The 17,724-nt window shown below is 39.4% G+C and overlaps 2 protein-coding genes across 4 annotated transcripts in view; one reads left to right on the top strand and one right to left on the bottom strand.

Annotated features, from left to right (window-relative positions):
- The first annotated feature begins 5,738 nt into the window (after positions 1–5,738).
- Positions 5,739–7,374, top strand: LOC135437384 (lipase 1). The gene is made up of 3 exons (XM_064695289.1): positions 5,739–5,897; positions 5,956–6,627; positions 6,690–7,374. The coding sequence occupies exons 1-3, from the start codon at positions 5,763–5,765 to the stop codon at positions 7,200–7,202; spliced, it is 1,320 nt and encodes a 439-aa protein (XP_064551359.1). The 5' UTR covers positions 5,739–5,762; the 3' UTR covers positions 7,203–7,374.
- A 4,172-nt stretch (positions 7,375–11,546) lies between these two features.
- Trim9 (E3 ubiquitin-protein ligase Trim9) overlaps positions 11,547–17,724 on the bottom strand; it is a 117,571-nt gene continuing 111,393 nt past the window's right edge. For all 3 annotated transcript variants that reach the window (XM_064695286.1, XM_064695287.1, XM_064695288.1), the window contains 4 exons: positions 16,918–17,057; positions 16,701–16,839; positions 13,785–14,018; positions 11,547–12,316 (listed from right to left, as the gene is read on the bottom strand). In XM_064695286.1, coding sequence (XP_064551356.1) covers positions 12,027–12,316; positions 13,785–14,018; positions 16,701–16,839; positions 16,918–17,057 — 803 coding nt within the window. In that variant the 3' untranslated portion in view covers positions 11,547–12,026. The remainder of the gene's footprint in view (positions 12,317–13,784; positions 14,019–16,700; positions 16,840–16,917; positions 17,058–17,724) is intronic.

Raw genomic sequence — 17,724 nt, 5'->3', positions numbered from 1 at the left:
TGTTTATCATCCGATAGGCCTCAAACTTATTTTCAAAGATCTTTGTTCAAATTCATTTGAGGGGTGTTTCACACTTTTCGAAAAATCCGTTCCTCCTTGGTGGAAATGGAGGTCAAAGATTTGGTGGGTGACGTTTCGCGCTCAAATTCATTTTCAGAGATCTATAAGAAAAATCATTTGAGACGTGTTTCACACTTTTCGCAGAATTCAAACTTCTTCGGAGGGAATGCGATTTAAAGATTTTTTGGGCGAAGTTTTAAGATGTGTCCGATTTGCTTCAAACTTATTTTCAAAGCTCTCCATAAGAACTTAATAAATACGTATTTTAGCGATTTGAGAAATTCCACCCGTAACAGTGGTAACTTAGCGGAAAACGGTTGTATGAAAGTTTTTTGTTTACGATCCGATCGGCCCCAAACTTATTTTCAAAGATCTTGGTTCAAATTCATTTGAGGGGTGTTTCACACTTTTTGAAAAATCCATTCCTCCTTGGTGGAAATGGAGGTCAAAGATTTGGTGGATGACTTTTGTGTTCAAATTCGTTTCCAAAGATCTATAAAAAAATCATTTGAGACGTATTTCACACTTTTCGCAGAATCCAAACTTTTTCGGAGGGAATGCGATTTAAAGATTTAAAGATTTTTTGGGCGAAGTTTTAAGTTGTGTCCGATTTGCTTCAAACTATATCATCGATGTTTCATCGATTTGGGAAATTCCAGTCGCAACATTGGTAAATTGGCGGAAAACGTTTCTATGAAAATTGTTTATTTACCGTCCGATAAGTTTCAAAATCATTTTCAAAGCTTTTTGAGAACGTTGATTTTTAACATACGTTCCACGGGCAAGGCCGGGTTATACCCGCTAGTAGTCTATATAACTATCTTCTTAGTTTTCAAACTACCATAAAATATAGCTGATATAGCAATTAACGATCTATGGATGAATTATTTAAATATAAATAGTTATTATTGACAACAAATTATGAACTATTAAATATTTCACATGGTAAATCAAAGAAACATAAAACATGACATATCCAAAGGATATCTTTGGGTGTTCATGTGGATAATCATTTAAGGATATTTAAACTTCGGCAAAACGAACATAATTTTTCTCCATTTTTTTTTAATTTTGTGTCTTTTATCGATATTATTAACAGGCAGTCAGAGCGTCACGCTGTGAAGCACAGCGCGTAGCTGCGAAGCATTTAAAAATTCCAGAAATTGATGGCCAGCAATTTTATTTTTAATTTAAAAATAAATTTTTTTTATTTTTCTGCTCATTTGTTGTTAGTTGAATCAACTTTGGTGCTGTGCGTGAGATTGAATTAAATATGAAATTAATTAACTTAAATATTATGGTTATTGTCGTATTATTTTAAATTGCTGTTTGTTTTGCTGCATATTGGCCATTCGCCAATTGCCATTGGCAATTGGCAAATGAAAAGCAATTCTCAAAGCTACGCAAATGTGCAACCCCTGACCCTGAACTTGTGCCTCCCGCACTCGACATGTGCCACGCGCAGACAAAGCGAGCCAAAAGTAATTACAACAAAATGCAAAGGGCTACTGGGCGTGGCAGTAGAAAGTTGCAATGCGGCAAAGTGGCATAGGTGGGTAATGGAAGCTGAAGCTGGTTCCATTGAGCCGGCCAGGCCCGTGCCCGAAGCACATTGTAATTGGCATTGGGCGCGTCCGTAAGCATAATAACACGACTCCAACTCCATGTAGTTGTGTGTCTGGCACGGAGTCAAGTCGTTGCCTTGGCTGTCGTCTCTCTATCTGAATCAAATGCAATATGGCTGCCCCCAACTTGGTGTCCGGGCCAAGCCGCCTGCTGGACTGACAAGAGGAGCACAGCAGCAACTTGAAAAGGTTAAAGTCAAATGCCGCGCCGGGCAGACAAAACGGCTTCATCTGGGCCGGACAAGAAAAGGGAGCCTCCAAACTTCGGCCAAGTCGTAAACTTCGACTACGCCTAGCAGTTTAAGCAGCGCAAACTTTTGGACCCCATCCAAGGACTCAACTTCCACTTGGATTACTCGGTTTGGCGTTACGCACAAAAATAGCAAAGAAAACGGAACTCTCTTTTCCACTTGCTAATAAGAAATGTGACAATAATAAGGACGAACATGAAATGCTCTGATAAAGTACATATTTTCTATCCACCTTTCTCAATATGTTTAAGATATTAAATTCGCAATTATAGAAATCGGTCTGTAGACTAAATCTAAAACAAGAGAAGAATATATAAAACAATAATTAAAATAAGTAAATTCTTGGGAAATTATGATAATACACTAGTTTTAATTCAATTTAATTTAATCGATTTATCAACAACAATTAGTAAAAAGTGTAATATTAAAAACTGTTTAAAGTACCTTGATTAAATTTAATCAGGCTGCTTCGAATTATTATAAAATATTACATATTCTGTTAAACTATAGAAAATTTTTATGATGATAAAGAGGTTATTAATTATAATTATAATTTATAAATATAAATTGTATTTATGAGTTAATAAGTTTCTCAATTGAATAAGCGCAGAAAATTGAAATTAAATTCATTTAAAAGCATCTCTTACTGTATCTTTCATTGCAAAATATATTTGCAAATAATTATACCCGCTGTAAGAGCATCATCGAGACTTGTACCTATAATGAGCTAGACAAAGGCAAAGTTGCCAAAGCTATAAACCAGGCCAGCGCCTCTATAAATTGCCCAGGCTGTGTTTGCTTCAGCTTTTTTCTAGCTTTTGTGGGCTGTCTGTGATTCCGCATGAAATTTTATGCGCGCGTGATTAAAAGTCACGTGCGTGGCTAATGGTGAGACAGTGGGGCACGGAAGTGGGCAGCTGCTGCAACTAATGGCCAAGTGGCTGCCTAAATGCTGCGACTAAACAATGCTGATCATAATCTGGCAGCTACAGATGCTCACAGCCGCACTCGAAGGCTCTTTAACGAGCTGAACTCTGCACCAAATCGAGGGAACTGGGTCTCTGGCAGACTGCGGCGAGACATTTAAAGAGCAACAGCTGCTCCCATTGAACAATGGCAAAAGGGCTGGCCAATTGATTGGTCTCCCGCTTCAATAGCCGCCCACTTTTGTGCTTAAGAGTTCAGCCGGTTTTTGGCCAGCTTGCTGCAACACTGTGTGGCAACATTGTGTGGCAATTCGTGTAGTCAGGCGCTGATTGTCGTCTGATTGGCACTCGCTCTCAAAATAGAGACTAGCTAATTGTCGCGGCACGCGCCACGCTTCAAAGTGTTCAACGGTTTGACGTTGATTGCCTGGCAGGGCAAAGGGAATTACCTAATTTTCCTCAACTTGCAATTTGTATACCTGCCGCCAAAAGTAGGTCAAAAGTGCAACGAATAAATTGCACAAAAGCTGCGGAAAGTTTAATTCTTAAATTGCAATGAAGAAATTCGCAATCGGATTTCAAAATCTAGTTACGATATTAAAGTATCTACAAATGTATCTGCGAAATAAGGTATACCCCACTAAAACTCAGCATTCTTTCTCACATTAAAATAAAAATGATTGGAATCTTTTTAATTGGTTGCTTTTACCACCTAGCTAACGAACACGACTCACAATCTATAATTTTAATAAATTAAGTTAAATATTGAATAAGATAAAATACATTAAATCAAAAAATGAAAAGATTCCTTAAAATATTCTACTTAAAAAGATTTTTTTATTTTGTTGCAATCGGAGGTTGAATAAAATGTTAAAGCTTAGCAAATTCTCAACTGATCTCCAGCTACATATACATATATGCACAGCCTACTGGTTGCAGCCCACAACGGCCACGCCCACAGCCTTGGGGAAGGGGCAAGAGCTTGTCAAGCGTGTCGTCGGCTGACTGCCAGTGACTGCCACAGCCGACATGTGGTGACAACGGCGAATTAAGTTATTTGTCAAATGTCGAACTGTTGGCCAGCCGACTCAGCCTCAGTTTCAGCCCGGTGCACGCCTACGGTCCTAGCAGGGATTCAGTTCCAGAATCGCAGCCAGAATTGGAGTGGACCGGCGCTTTGTCAGGCTGTCATGCAGCGACTGTGTGACAGCAGTTGGCGCAAATAAAGGGATCCAAATATTTTATGCAAAAGCTGAAATCAATTTTTGCCAATCAATTGTAAAAAACGATGACATAGGCAATGACAAGAGCTCCCTCATGCGCCCGCACCCAGCCAAACGAAAGCGTTTCAAATATTGGCTCAATGGACAGCAGCCAAAAACAACTGAGAATGTGCCCAAGCGAGAGACTGCTACACCACGATAATACCCTGCAAACAACTCCGTTGGAGATTGATTTGTATTCAAGTTTGTAACTTTAATCAATATGAATCACTTGCCACAAAAAGCAAAATAGTTTTCTTTAGAATTAAAAGATTTCACAAAAGGGTGAAGATGAAATATAGCCCGCTAATTGTGTGTGAACATATGCACGACTTGCAATATTTTCAGTACAACGGGCAATTGTAAATTTACTATTCAATGTTTTGAACCAAAACTCCAGTTCATGGATGTGTTAAAACACATTTAAAAAACTTTAAGCAGGCAGTGTGCTTCAAACGTAATCTCAGCCATCGACAATTTTAATTGGTCTTGCCCCCTTCATATATTTTCTATAGTAACAATCAGGAATCAGGAATCACAATATGAACGTCTAAATATATAAAGGGTATTCAAAGATGGACTATTCATGGTGGCGCAAAGTTCGACCAGGCTGGCAGGCTGTATTGAAGGCTATGCACAGGCCGCAACTGAATTAAAAATTTAATTTTTCAATCAAACCAGCACACAGTTTGAAAAGCCGCTGTGAAATTTGATTAGCCGAATCTCAGCTTTTCATTTCTATTCCTATTTCCATTTCAATAGGCAGTCGGATTGCAGCCGTTCTGATTGACTGACTGATTGACAGATTGACCGTGGTTATAAATCGACCCGTCATCAGCATCTGATTTGATCGATTTGCTCATTAAAAGCCCACAAGCGTCCACATATCGAACTTTGCACCTCTCGTGCAAAAATGTCTTCTCTAAGCCCTTGGGGGTACTATGATTTTGGCATGCATTTTGTGACGCATTTATGGGAAAATTTCGAACAAAAAATTAAGTCTATTTAGTCACGTTTTGGCGCCAGGCAGAATATAGTTATGAATGTCTGAGTTGACTGCGAGAAGGATTGCTATAAATTAACAAATAATTTGATATGAAATTGTCTATCTATATAAAAACTCAGCTCGGTTAGATAAATCGGTTTGGTATTTTAAAATTATTCGAAGCTAAGATGCTAAATACAAATGTTATTAACAATTTCTCAAGATTATAGGACATATCAATCCACTTGGAATACTATATATTTTATTAACCATTTACCATTAAGCTAGAGTAAGTCTGGATTGGCTTGATTGAATAATAATTTATTTTGAGAATAGAATTTTTGATTAAATATTCTTCTACGTAACTTTTAAATCTTTCAATGTATTTTATTCAGAGATCAGCTCACCGATCGAAATTTATTCACTATACCACATGCCCGCAAAGAGTATATAATAATCGACATTCCTATCATGCACCTTTTGGACATTGTTCAGCTTGATTTTGTCAGAAATATGGACATAGCGATTGCCTGTCCGATAAGCTGGGTAAGCCGCAAAGTTGAATGCTGGCGGATCTAATTACTGCTTTTTGCGGGTGATACCCAGTGAATTTATTCGTGAAAATCAGTTCAGTCTCGTTGATCTTAAAGGCCATGCCGCACGCGAGCTGCCACTGGAGCTATTTACTGGGCCTGCTCTGGCTAAGTCAGCTGTGGGCAGCAGTAGGAGCTGGCTATCTGGAAGACAACTACCCGGCCACCGTGATCGAGGATGCGCATCTGACCACGGTGCGTAGAGCTCGGACAGTGTTCGGAATGAAAGTATTCCAAAATCTACAAATTACAGATCCAGCTGCTGGCCAAGTACAAGTATCCGGGGGAGGTGCATTCAGTGACCACCGAAGACAAGTATATCCTGCAGATGCATCGCATTGCCAGGCCCGGAGCCAAGCCTGTGCTGCTGGTCCATGGACTGCAGGACAGCTCAGCAACATGGATTATGATGGGCCCGCACAGCGGCCTGGGCTACTTCCTCTACGAGCAGGGCTACGATGTCTGGATGGGCAATGTGCGTGGCAATCGCTACTCGCGAGGCCATGTCAAGTTAAATCACAGCACGGACAAATCTTATTGGACCTTCTCGTGGCACGAGATCGGCATGTACGATCTGCCCGCCATGATCGACACGGTGCTGGCCAAGACTGGCTACCAGAAGCTGAGCTACTTCGGCCACTCCCAGGGCACCACTACCTTCTTTGTGATGGCCTCCAGTCGGCCCGAGTACAATGCCAAGGTGCATATCATGCAAGCTCTGGCGCCAGTGGTTTACCTCACACATGTTAAGACACCACTGTTGGGAGTGGGCCGCAACCTGTTCAAAGTCTTGGGAGAACGGGCTGAGGTTACGCCCCACTCGAGTCTGGCGCTGGACAACTGCATGCTGTCGGCAGCCGCAGTGCAAACCTGTATGTACTACGTATGGAAAATAATTGGCAAGGATACTGCGGAGCTTAACAAGGTGAGTAGAGGCAATGGAACCTCGAATCTCCTAAGTATTTGCTAATTTTCTGCCCCCCTCAGACCATGCTACCTGTGATGTTTGGTCATGTACCCGCAGGGGCCAATTCCAAACAATTTCTTCACTATCTGCAGCTGCATTTGTCGGATCGCTTCTGTGCCTACGACTATAATGCGAAGGAGAACCAGCGCATCTACGGTCGTGCAACGCCTGTGGACTATACTTTGGAACGAATTACAGCTCCGATTGCTTTGTACTATGCCCAGAATGATTACCTTTCGGCTGTTGAGGACGTTAAGCGTCTGATCAAGCGGCTGCCCAATGTCGTGGAGGATCACATGTATCCCAACAAGAAATGGAATCACATGGACATGGTCTGGGGGATCAGCGCCAGGCGCCTGGCACATCACCGCATGCTTCAAGTGATGCGGCTCTGGGAAGCGGGCGGTCCACAGAATGGCACACAGCTAACCACGGAATATATAGAGGAGACCACCAGCACGGCAGAAACAGTGCAGGAGGTGGAGGATGCGGAAGATGAGGTGGAGGATTCTACGGAACACGAGTCACGATAAATTGGTTATGGGTGTTGGGCTATGTGAGTTATTGGGAACATAAATATATTTAGCTGGCAAATTGTACACACTTTCAACTCGTTCAATTGATTTTATACTTAGTTGGAGCTATTTGTTTCAACTTTAATAAGTCCACACGTGTGTATAAATATGCACTCGCCCAAGTCCTAATTGCCCTGAGTCACAAGTCACAAGTCACAAACATTCTTGTATTTTTTTGCCGTCTTTTAGTAGGGCATTATCTTTTATTCTGTATAAATCGCTATACGAGAGAGAAACCAAGATGAATTAAATGAGAGAGCGAGAGAGACTGAGGGCGATAGATCTAGTGTAAAAGAGAGATAAAGTGTAGGAGAGCGTAAGAGAGAGAGTTGTATACCGAACAAAACTTAAACATTATGAACAAGCACAAACTGAATTTGTTGCCACAACTAGTGGACCTTACTTAAATTCATGAGAATCGCATAGAAGGACATCATTTAAAAATACGTTTATTATTTAAATTTGCACTACAGCTAAAAGTAATCATAGTCTGCGTGTATATACTTATACATGCATACATATATATGCAATAATGCATACATACATACATATACACATACATGTATAACTACGTACGTACATACTTACATACATAAATACACACACGCATGTATACATACATACACACATGCATGCATACATACATACACACATACATACATACATACATACATACATACACACATACATACATAGATACATGCATACATACATACATACATACATACATACATATATACATACATACATGCATACATGCATACATACAGTTGTACATTTATATCTACATACGATATTTTTACATATATGCTTTTGTCCGTTCATACGTACATAAAAGTGAATTCCATTTATCCATTTATATGTTTTATGTTATCCAGTATATTCAAATCCGCTCCATGTTTGTTGCACAAGATATTCATTAACCTACTCAATATATCCATTTCCTAGGGTATCTTTTGAACTAACATTCTTTAATGTACAGTGTCTTTAAGATTTATAGCCAAATATTGCCTTTCTCAGGTTATATTTCTACTGTGAAGGGTCCGACCCCATTACACATGCTTTGCTGCTGCCGCTCTCTGATAGTAGTTAGTTAGTTTTACATCTGGAATTTGTATAGTTAACTGTACTTACTTGACTCTCATATATCCCACTGTTTCCAGTCACTGTTGCTGACACCCTTCTAGTCCACATCCTTGGCATTTTTCATGCAACCATTTGTGGATTCGCAATTCAACTTTCACCGTCTTCGGGATTTTTGCCCATTAGCTTAAAACTTCACGCAGGTGAAAGTTCATTGTGCCAATTTCTGAATGTGTCGACGGTTTATTGTTCTAATTCCTGTTCTTATCGTTGTTGTAGTTGTATTTGTTGATGTTGTTGTTGCTGTTGATGTGTGCCGACAACAGTCGGCTCAAGCGAGAAATGTGTCGCCAACAATGCGCAATTTCTGCTGTTGTTTTGGCATTTCATTTACGCTGAGCACGCCCGCTGCCACGCCCCCTGGCTGAGACACTTTTATAAATTACACACTTAACTCTAGCCCGCGAATAAAAACGACAACAATTGCAACAACAACAACAACTGCGAAATACAAAACGCTTCGAAAGCTGCATGTGTCAAATGCAAAGGCCGACATTTTGTTTGCCTGCCACAAGTGTGTGTGTGTGTTTCTATTGTTGTTGTGTGTGTGTTGCATTGTGCATACAAAAACTTTCGCTCTAAGCGAAATTTTAATGAGCACAGCGCTAAAAACCGCGAGACAACTTTTATTATTTTGGCTTTGCATTGTTTGCTATTTTAGTTGTTGTGCGCTATCTGTGCATGTGTGTGTGTGTGTGGTTGTTGGTCTGGGGGAAACGCATCAAAGTGCAATTTTTATATCCGGGTTGGCATCCATATCAACTTGCAGCAGGCGCTGAGCTGCCATCGCGCAACAGCCCCAGAGCAACTCTGGGGTGTCGGCCACATCCGCTTCCGTCGCTTCGTCGTCAGCCATGTTGCGTCCGAGACGCAGGCCGCAACTAAGGGCCAGGCAGCTGAGGTGCGGGGCGAGCTTTAGAGGGCAACAGCTGCTTTTTACCATTGCTCGTTCGCTTCATAAATCATAAAACTTTCGCCTCACGTCGCCCGCAAGGATACCAACAAAGCAGCCCGCAGCTGCCCCTTGCGCCATGCAACTCGGAAACTTGCAACATCCCAAGCTGCCAACTGACGCTAAGTGTTGAGTAAATGTTTTCGCGCCTCGTTGCGTTCACAAATTCCCCAAACATTCTCAGTTGCGCTGTTATTGTTGTTGTTGTTGCGCTTGTTGCGGATGTGGCACGTGTTTGTCGGAGTTGCTACTTTAGTTCCACATAAAGTATCCATATTAATAACAGTACGAAATCCATCTCCAAATACAAAAAAGCGCTTTAGTTTAACTTTGACCGAGTTATTTATAAACTAGCAACTCAATTTAACAGATTGATGTCCGAAAATTCTTGAGTATATTAAAGTTAAATATGGATATGCAATTGTAAATCGTTTAAATTGGGAGTGGCTATTTTTAACTAACAGCTCACTTTATAATATTTTAAAAATGTTTATGATAATAATAAATAATAAGTAATAAGAATTTAGCAAGTCAACACTGCCAACTACAGCTTTTATTTTGCCTAGCCAAACAGCTCCTTTGTTGGCTTCCTTATTGCCAGGCATCTAGTATGAAGCCTTAGCATTAAGTTTGTAGTTTCTTAAACTGTATCTGTCTCTTTACTTTCCATTATGCATTCTTAGCTTAGCGAGCTTGCCTTTGAGTTAACCCTTCCGAGCTTCCTCTTTGTCTCTACAGATTCACTTCTAACTATCATCTAGAATTTTTTGTAATATTCCACGTTATTTATCTAGCTACGTATCTAAGTTCTCTCGAGCTTCCTCTTAATCTCAACAGATCTACTTCTAACTAGCATCTAGATTACCACATTATTTATCTAGCTCCGTATTTAACTTCTCTAGTCATAAGATTCGAACTAGAAAACGATTTTAATAGCAGAGCTTAAGAAAATTAAAGAGCGATTAAACTTGGAATTATGTCTACCCAAGAGCAATTCAGTAGAGTATGCATGTATAATCAATTGTAAATTGCTTTTTTCATTCATCATTTAAAAAATGCTTTATACCAAAATTAGCAAATTTTAAATGATCCTCACCAAATTTAACGCCTCATCAATACAGAAACTTACTGAATCAAAAACATTTTAAAATAAATTTGCATATGCAATTTTAATATTTATTATTTGTTTTTCATATGACTTTATAAATAAACCCATTTACTGGTCTGCGTGCCTGTTGTTTTTAATGCCATTAAAATATTCCGTATTTTTTCTGTTTGTTTGCTTTATAATGTTTTGTTTTATTTTTATTATTGTGTAAGTAGTTGTTATCATTACAATTATAAATATTAAACATGCATAGTGATTTTAATTTTACGTTAATTGTTGCTGCTTTTTAGTTTTGTTTGCGGACTTAAAGTTAAAAGTATAAATAATGCCGTACATAGGGTTTAAATTTAAATATTACACATGTAAAACTAGCAAATATTAATGTAGATAGATTGTGGATTCTCACAAAAAAAAAGAACATTTATAGCCCATGTTTAAGTAATTACATTAAATGAAAAATACATATATATCAAATACAGTATGCTGATATTTACACGAAACTTAATAATAAGTATGTTAATTAATATTTATAGATAAATGCAAATTTAATTTCGTTCTTAGGCAAACAAAATTAGCTTTGAAATGTGTGTTTTTCTTTGTATAAATACGTTTTTTTTTGTTTTTCTTTTTTTTTGATTGGGTTCCAGCAAATGTTACGTGTATTTTTTGAAGTATTTTGAAAAATTGCACACTTAACATTGAGAACTTTGTGTGAAAGATTTAAAATATTTGTATTTTTATTTTCTTTGATTTTAGTCAGCATTCAAATAGCTTGTAAAACGTGCATTCAGTCTTAACACTAAATACTTATGGGCGTGGCAATCTCATTTATTTCACCAGACCCACAATTTGTGGTATTTTATTTTGATTTAAGTTTATTTGCGCCAAGCAAAATTTGTTTATTTTTGTTTGTTTTGCTGCATTTTTTGTTTTTTTTGATATTTTATCATAATTTTTGGCTTGCAATTTAACACGCAAAAACTTGGTAAACACTGACACATAGATACACACATATGCGATTTCAGAGCTACACTAATGGCTAATGGATTTTTAGTGTGTTTATTTGGGTTTATATGATTTTTAAATTGAAGCATTTAAATTTAATTTATTTTTTCTCTCATGTTCGTTTTGGTTGTTTTGGTTTTTTTTTTTGCACGGTGCTTAATTTTTGGCTTCGTGTGTTGCAAAAAAACATTTATAACTTGTATTTTTGTTATTTTTATCTTATTTTACATGTAATTTCATTTTCAATTATTTTTAATAATTATTTGATTTAAGCAACGCAGTTTAATTAGTAAATTTTCGTTTTTTTTTTTTTTTTTTTGGTTTTTTGCAGCGTTTTAGAAACATTGCCTAGAGTTTTGAATAGATACGAATAGTTTGTAGATATGTCGCTAAACTTTGCCCGAGACTACAGATATAAGCATAAGTATGTAAGTAAGTGTTTTATGTTTTAATAGATTATGCTATTGGCTATGGGTAGTATATATAAGTATATATGTATGTATATAGACACCGATAACTGCTAAATGCCAAGCAATATTTACACAATTCACTACTCCCCCACCCAACAAACACTTTAAAAATAATCCATTTTTGGCGCATCCAATGCCGTGTGCATGGTTAAGGTGACGCCACGATTGATGCTCACCGCCGGATAGAAAACACCATATAGATCCCGGAAGGCCACTGAGCCCTGTGGCATCTCGTTCACCAGAAAACTGAGCGTGTGCCGCTCTAGATCCAGAAGCACGCCAATTGTGCTGCCCGTGGTGATGCCGCCCTCGACGCGGCGCTCGTGTATGGAATTGTGCTGGAACCAGGAGCGCTGCCGATCGATGTACATGGCAAAGGATTTCTCATCTTTGCCTGAAATTAGTTGGCAGATAATATTGGGTCAATTTATAAAATATGCCAGGGTATGCTCTCGAAGTTTCACGTATATACAACTGGTGTCCACTCAGAACGAAAACATTTGCGGATTAAATTTCGGAGTTATTTTCGAATTATTCTGTTCCTAGAGGGAATATAATTTCATTTACAAGCAGGAAGAGAACTGTAGGTCCTCGTAGTGCACGAACAGATCGAGTTTATTTTAGATCACGGAATCGTTAAGAATCGCTATATTTTTGTAGATAAATTTGCTAAGTTGAGCATTAAAACATATTTTTGAACTCTGCTTTGTTATTTATATCGAACTTCGAAATGGGAATTTAAATGGATTCTTTAGAAGAACTTTAAGTTCATTTTCGCTCAACTCTTTCTCTCTATATTTATCTTTTATGGCTTCATGTGCAAGTCCCCTGCCAAATCGCATTTTCCATTTCATTGTCAGGTTTTCCCTCACTTTTCTAATATTTTAAATGACAGCTGCAACAACAAAAACAACTCGTAAAATAACTTGGCAAAACTGCATTGTTAGTGTCAATGTCAGCCGCTTGGGGGCGCCACCTGCGCAAAAGTTGCGCATTTTATTTTCCAGCATCGGAGCTGAGGCGTTTTTGCATATGAAAATTTAATTTAAAAACTTGCGCGTTGCAGTCCCCACAGCGAGAGAACGGGACGCAGGTTTGAGAGGGAGTGCACATGCTTAATGGCGCGTGCGAAGCTTTAAATATAAATGGAGAGTTTGCAGGCATTCCCTGGAATAATTTAAACAGAAATGGGAATCCACAAATAAAGTTTTGTCACGCGCAAACTTGAAGTGTCGCACTTTTAATTACTTTTGTCTGTCTAACAATCCCATAACCCATTCCCGGCCACGGCATCCGCACCGCCCCGATCCTTTTATCAAGTACATATGCCCTCAACCAAAACGCATTTTCAATCAATTTGCTTTCAGGCGCCTCCGCACGCCTTTTGTTTGTGTTTGTTGGCACCTACCTACGGGGACGGCTTTAGATGCTTGGCAACTGAAACTTTTTGGCAAAAAGTTTCACGCATACGCAACAAGAAATGGCAAAAGTTTCTTGGTCACGCCCACCAATCGAAATGACGCCTTCCATTTGCCATTATATTGGCCGGGTCGCGCAATGGGAAAGTTTTGCTGCCGCAGCGCTTGCGAGTGTTGCCACCCGCCCCCCTTCGCTTACACGTCGCGCCCCAGTCACTTATTAGCTGAAAAGTTTTGTGCATACGATTGGCCTTTTGTCATCGCTAGGTGGCGCTGCAAATCTATTTGTTGTACCGATTTCAGTTGCATTTGAGCAGTTTCTTTTGTTTTGGGCGCGCAAAGTTCTTGAAAGCTTTTCAAGTGGTTTCTTTCGCCTCGAGTGGGGAGTCCCATCTTAATTGAATTTCAAATGCCGACAGTAACCGTCCCCGTTTCTGTACTTACCCAACATTTTGTTCCTGGCCACATCGATGCGGGCCACACCGAAAGCCGGATCCGTGTCCGCCGTATAGTTGTCAATGGTGAATTCCCAGTAGTGAACGCCGCGCGAGAAGCCCACAGATCCGAGGGCCACACGATGCTCCCAGCCCTCCACAGAGACAGTGGCATTATTTTTGCTAAAGATTAGTCCAGAGCCGGCGCCGCCGCTCAGCACGGGATCAAACGTGAACCAGGCCACTGCAAAAGAGAAGCGACAACCACAATAATATAATGGAAAATAAGCGAATATTGAAGTAGCAGACAAAAAAAACTGAGTCTCCAAGGTGGGCAGCTGCAATGGAAAATGGACCAGGACTGGTGCAGCGACAGACTAGCATGCTGCACAGTGACGCAAGCTGGCAGGGAAAAATAAAACAGGCAAATTTACACCAACAGAAGTGAAAAGTAATGCACAGTGGTTTAAGATTTGCTAAAAATTTTCGTTAAATTTTAAAATAGTTTGCCATGGATAGAAAAACTATATGCAATAAAAATATTTTAGAAAAACCTATGTATAATCAGATTCAGACTCAGGTTAATTATAGTTAATAGAAAATGGAAGTGTATTCACATTTTTGTAAGATATACCTTATAAGAGATGGTAATATATAAATCATTGAATTCAATTTAAAATAATTTACTTTTTTTAAAATGTTATAAAAATGTAACTTCAACTGAATTTGAAGCATTTTTGCCCATGCTCGCGCCACTGTGCAGCCTGAGCCTGCAATTCTCTCTATTGTCAAAGCTCAAGTGGCCTCGGCGAGTGGCAAGTGGCCACTAGCTGATGGCCGAGGGCTGGGGGTTGGTGCTGACCAACAGAGTGGCTTCAGTTGCAGCACTCGGCTCCATTGCAATGGTCGATGCCCGATAGTTTATGCTGTTATGCGCCGCAAAGTATGCCACGAGCAGCGCCGGAGTCCGAGTACTTTATTAAATTTACTTTTATTGTTGTGGCGCATTAAGTGGCCAAAGCCAAGTCGCTTAGGGAATGCCACTAAAGCTAACTAAGGCAGCTGAGCCAACTGGAGTCGCAGTGAGGGGGGAGAATGTTGTTGTTTGTGATGTTGACGATGATGACTATGCGGCTTGCAGCGCTGCCTGCCTTTGCCAATGACTGGCTGGCTGGCTGGCTGCGCTTTTTATTATCCACGAAAGGCAATTGTGTGGCCAAAAGCAGCCACAAAGCTTCTAGCCACAACAGACTAGAAGTTTATTGTTTGGCTTTGTTTATGCCGGAATATGATTTTGCGTTAATAACAAGCCATTTATCGAAAACAAATAAGTCAAATCTAAATAGGATTAGTATTAAATTGAGACTGAAGTTAGGTTAATAAAATTTACTTTACCAGAGCTTAATTAGCTTTATGTATTGCAAGTAAGTAAAGCTCCTCCCTAATAAATATATATATTTTTTTAAATTCCCATATAAAGCTGGCTGACTCGAGGTGTACGTTTACTTTTTGTTAACATAAATAATAACCATCTTTAGAGCTATATAAAGTACCTCCCGGTTCTATCACCAGCAGACTTTGCTATCGACTCGTGCCTTTCCTCTCTTCCAAGCTTTAACTTGTTGAGAATTGCACTTACTTGTTTTTATACTTGACAGGCTTACAAAAGCAATTATCATATATTCAATATTGCTTCGGATAATTCAAGTGTATTATTTATATTATTTGTTATTTATTTAGGAACTAGTAATAGTTTTTGAGGAAAATGTTTTTCTTTTTTTAATTACTCCTTTTGTTGGCGCATTACAGTCTTTTTAAAAGACAATTTTTAAGTTTTTTAGTTTAACATATTTATTTTAACCATGTTCTAACTCTTTAAATTTGATGAACCTACAAATAAGAAATAGTTTCCATAGCTCCAACACTTTTAATCAAAAAATCCATTAAAAATCTCGTGGTTTTTCAAGAGTTCAAGAGCAAAAATATCATAGAATATATTTTATCATATACCATGACGAGTTCATATTAGTAAAGGAATTATAAATTCTATACTTGTGTCGTATTTCTCTCACCCTTTCACGTGAATTAGTTTGTGTTCAATGTGCTGGCAGTGCTCTGACCCGGCTCAATTACCAGACCCAACCCATTACCAATTTAGATATGGCCCCGCAAAAAGCGTTACGTGTCATTAACCGTCAACGGTTAACCGTTAATTACTTAGGCGTGAGCGCCCAATGTAAACACTTTATAAAATAACAATTTCCATTAGCCGCCCAACGTCTTAGTTTGAGCCCCTCGTTACGCCCTACCAAGGGTTGGCGAGCGCCCCTCAAGCAATAATCAATTAAAAGTTGCAAATTAACACGGAGCAACTAATAAAACGACAGGATAGAACAGAAGCCAGGACATGGCCAGGAATGCGCTAGCAATTTTATAAATTAAATAACTTGAAGCGTCAGAGTTTCATTTGCAGTGCGGTTGCGAGGAGGACCTGGGCGGGGCAACGGGTGTGTGTCAGGTGGCGCATGCATCAATCAAGTGAGAATTGGATTGCGAATGGAGCCGCCTCTGGCCGGCAGGCGCAAAAGGGGTCAATGGCTGTTTGACATGCAAAGCACGACAGACGGGAAGCAAAAAACTAGATGGTGCCACGAGTGGGAGCAGGAGAGAGAGGGAGAGAGTGGGCCGGGACGGGCATGTAGAAGGCACGTGACGGGGTTCGGCGCATGACCGAAAAGGATTAAATTATAAAAGAGTTGGCAAAGTAGCTGAAAACAGAAACAGCACCAGGTTCCGAGGAACTAGCTGGCGATAGCTTGAAGCTGAGAGTTTAATTGAAAAAGCTAGTACGGATAGTGCGAATAAGTGATAAGGGGAGATTGGAGGGAATCGGGTAGGCACTCGGCATTCGGCACTCGCCACTCACCTTCCGCTGTTTGAAGTCCAATCAGCTCGGAGTATTCACCCTCGCCGGCACTGTTGAAGGCCTTCACGCGGGCATTGTACATGGAATTGAAGTGGAGACCGTCAACGGTGCAAATTGTTTCCTTGCCGCAGTAAACTTCCTGCAAATGTCGATTGTTGAATACACATTAAAGTTGCACTTGCATTCGATTCGATTCAAAAATGACTCAAGCACTCACCCGAAACTCGCCGCCGCTGCCATCGTCCAGCTCCAGGACATAGCCCTCGACAAAGCAATGATTCGGTGGCTGCCACGCAACGGTAACTGAATTGTTCTCCGCCGAACAATCCGTTGGTAATATGGTGGGTGTCGAGGGTGCTGTGTGTGTAAGGGGTCACAGAGGGGTCAGTTAGATATTAACTATATTGATAAACAACTGTGTGCTTTCTGTGTGTGTGTCTGTGTCTGTTAGTAGACAAATTATATTTCAAGTTAATGTCACAAGTAAATCTTAGGAAAATAAACTTCCAACGAAAACAAGCAAATAGTTAGTATTTGGCATTAGTTAAGTACGCAATGGAAAACGATTAAATAAACAGGAACGAAACGTAAAGATAAACTTAAAACTAAAGTCTTTGTTCCACAAAACTATTTTAACTCTATACGGCTATTAACATAAATTAGTAAAATTCAGTTTGAACAAAACAGGACAACCACAAATATGAAATGATTTATGAACGAAAGCTGGCAAGAACATATTTTAATGCCTACACGTTAGCAAATTCATTTACAAACATTATTATTTAAAATGAATAACTAAATCTTCATTGTAAGCCCCCTCTAAAGAAGCTCAGTCAAACAGAGCTGTTCAAATTTGAAAGAGATGTAAAGAGTTAAAAGCAATGATTAACATAAGAAGCGGGCACTTAAGCACCCCGCCCATAACAAAAATCTGTCCCATTTGAGCACTTAAATTGCCAAAGCTTTATACGCGCATTATTCATGTACACATATTCTAATTGTGCCACGCCGCGTCCCAAGAGAA

The sequence above is a fragment of the Drosophila montana genome, unplaced genomic scaffold (genome assembly GCF_035044405.1).
Source record: "Drosophila montana isolate Dmon_TW-CO22-7 unplaced genomic scaffold, ASM3504440v1 contig_3734_1, whole genome shotgun sequence".
NCBI lineage: Eukaryota > Metazoa > Arthropoda > Insecta > Diptera > Drosophilidae > Drosophila > Drosophila montana.
Note: the sequence above shows the minus strand (reverse complement) of the source record. Positions and strands in the feature narration are given on the sequence as shown.

Bases quoted from the DNA above. Each gene is read 5' to 3' on its own strand.
- LOC135437384 (XM_064695289.1), top strand. From the start codon at position 5,763: ATGCCGCACGCGAGCTGCCACTGGAGCTATTTACTGGGCCTGCTCTGG. The intron at 5,898-5,955 runs GTGCGTAGAGCT...TACAAATTACAG, and splicing joins AGGATGCGCATCTGACCACG to ATCCAGCTGCTGGCCAAGTA. The intron at 6,628-6,689 runs GTGAGTAGAGGC...TGCCCCCCTCAG, and splicing joins ATACTGCGGAGCTTAACAAG to ACCATGCTACCTGTGATGTT.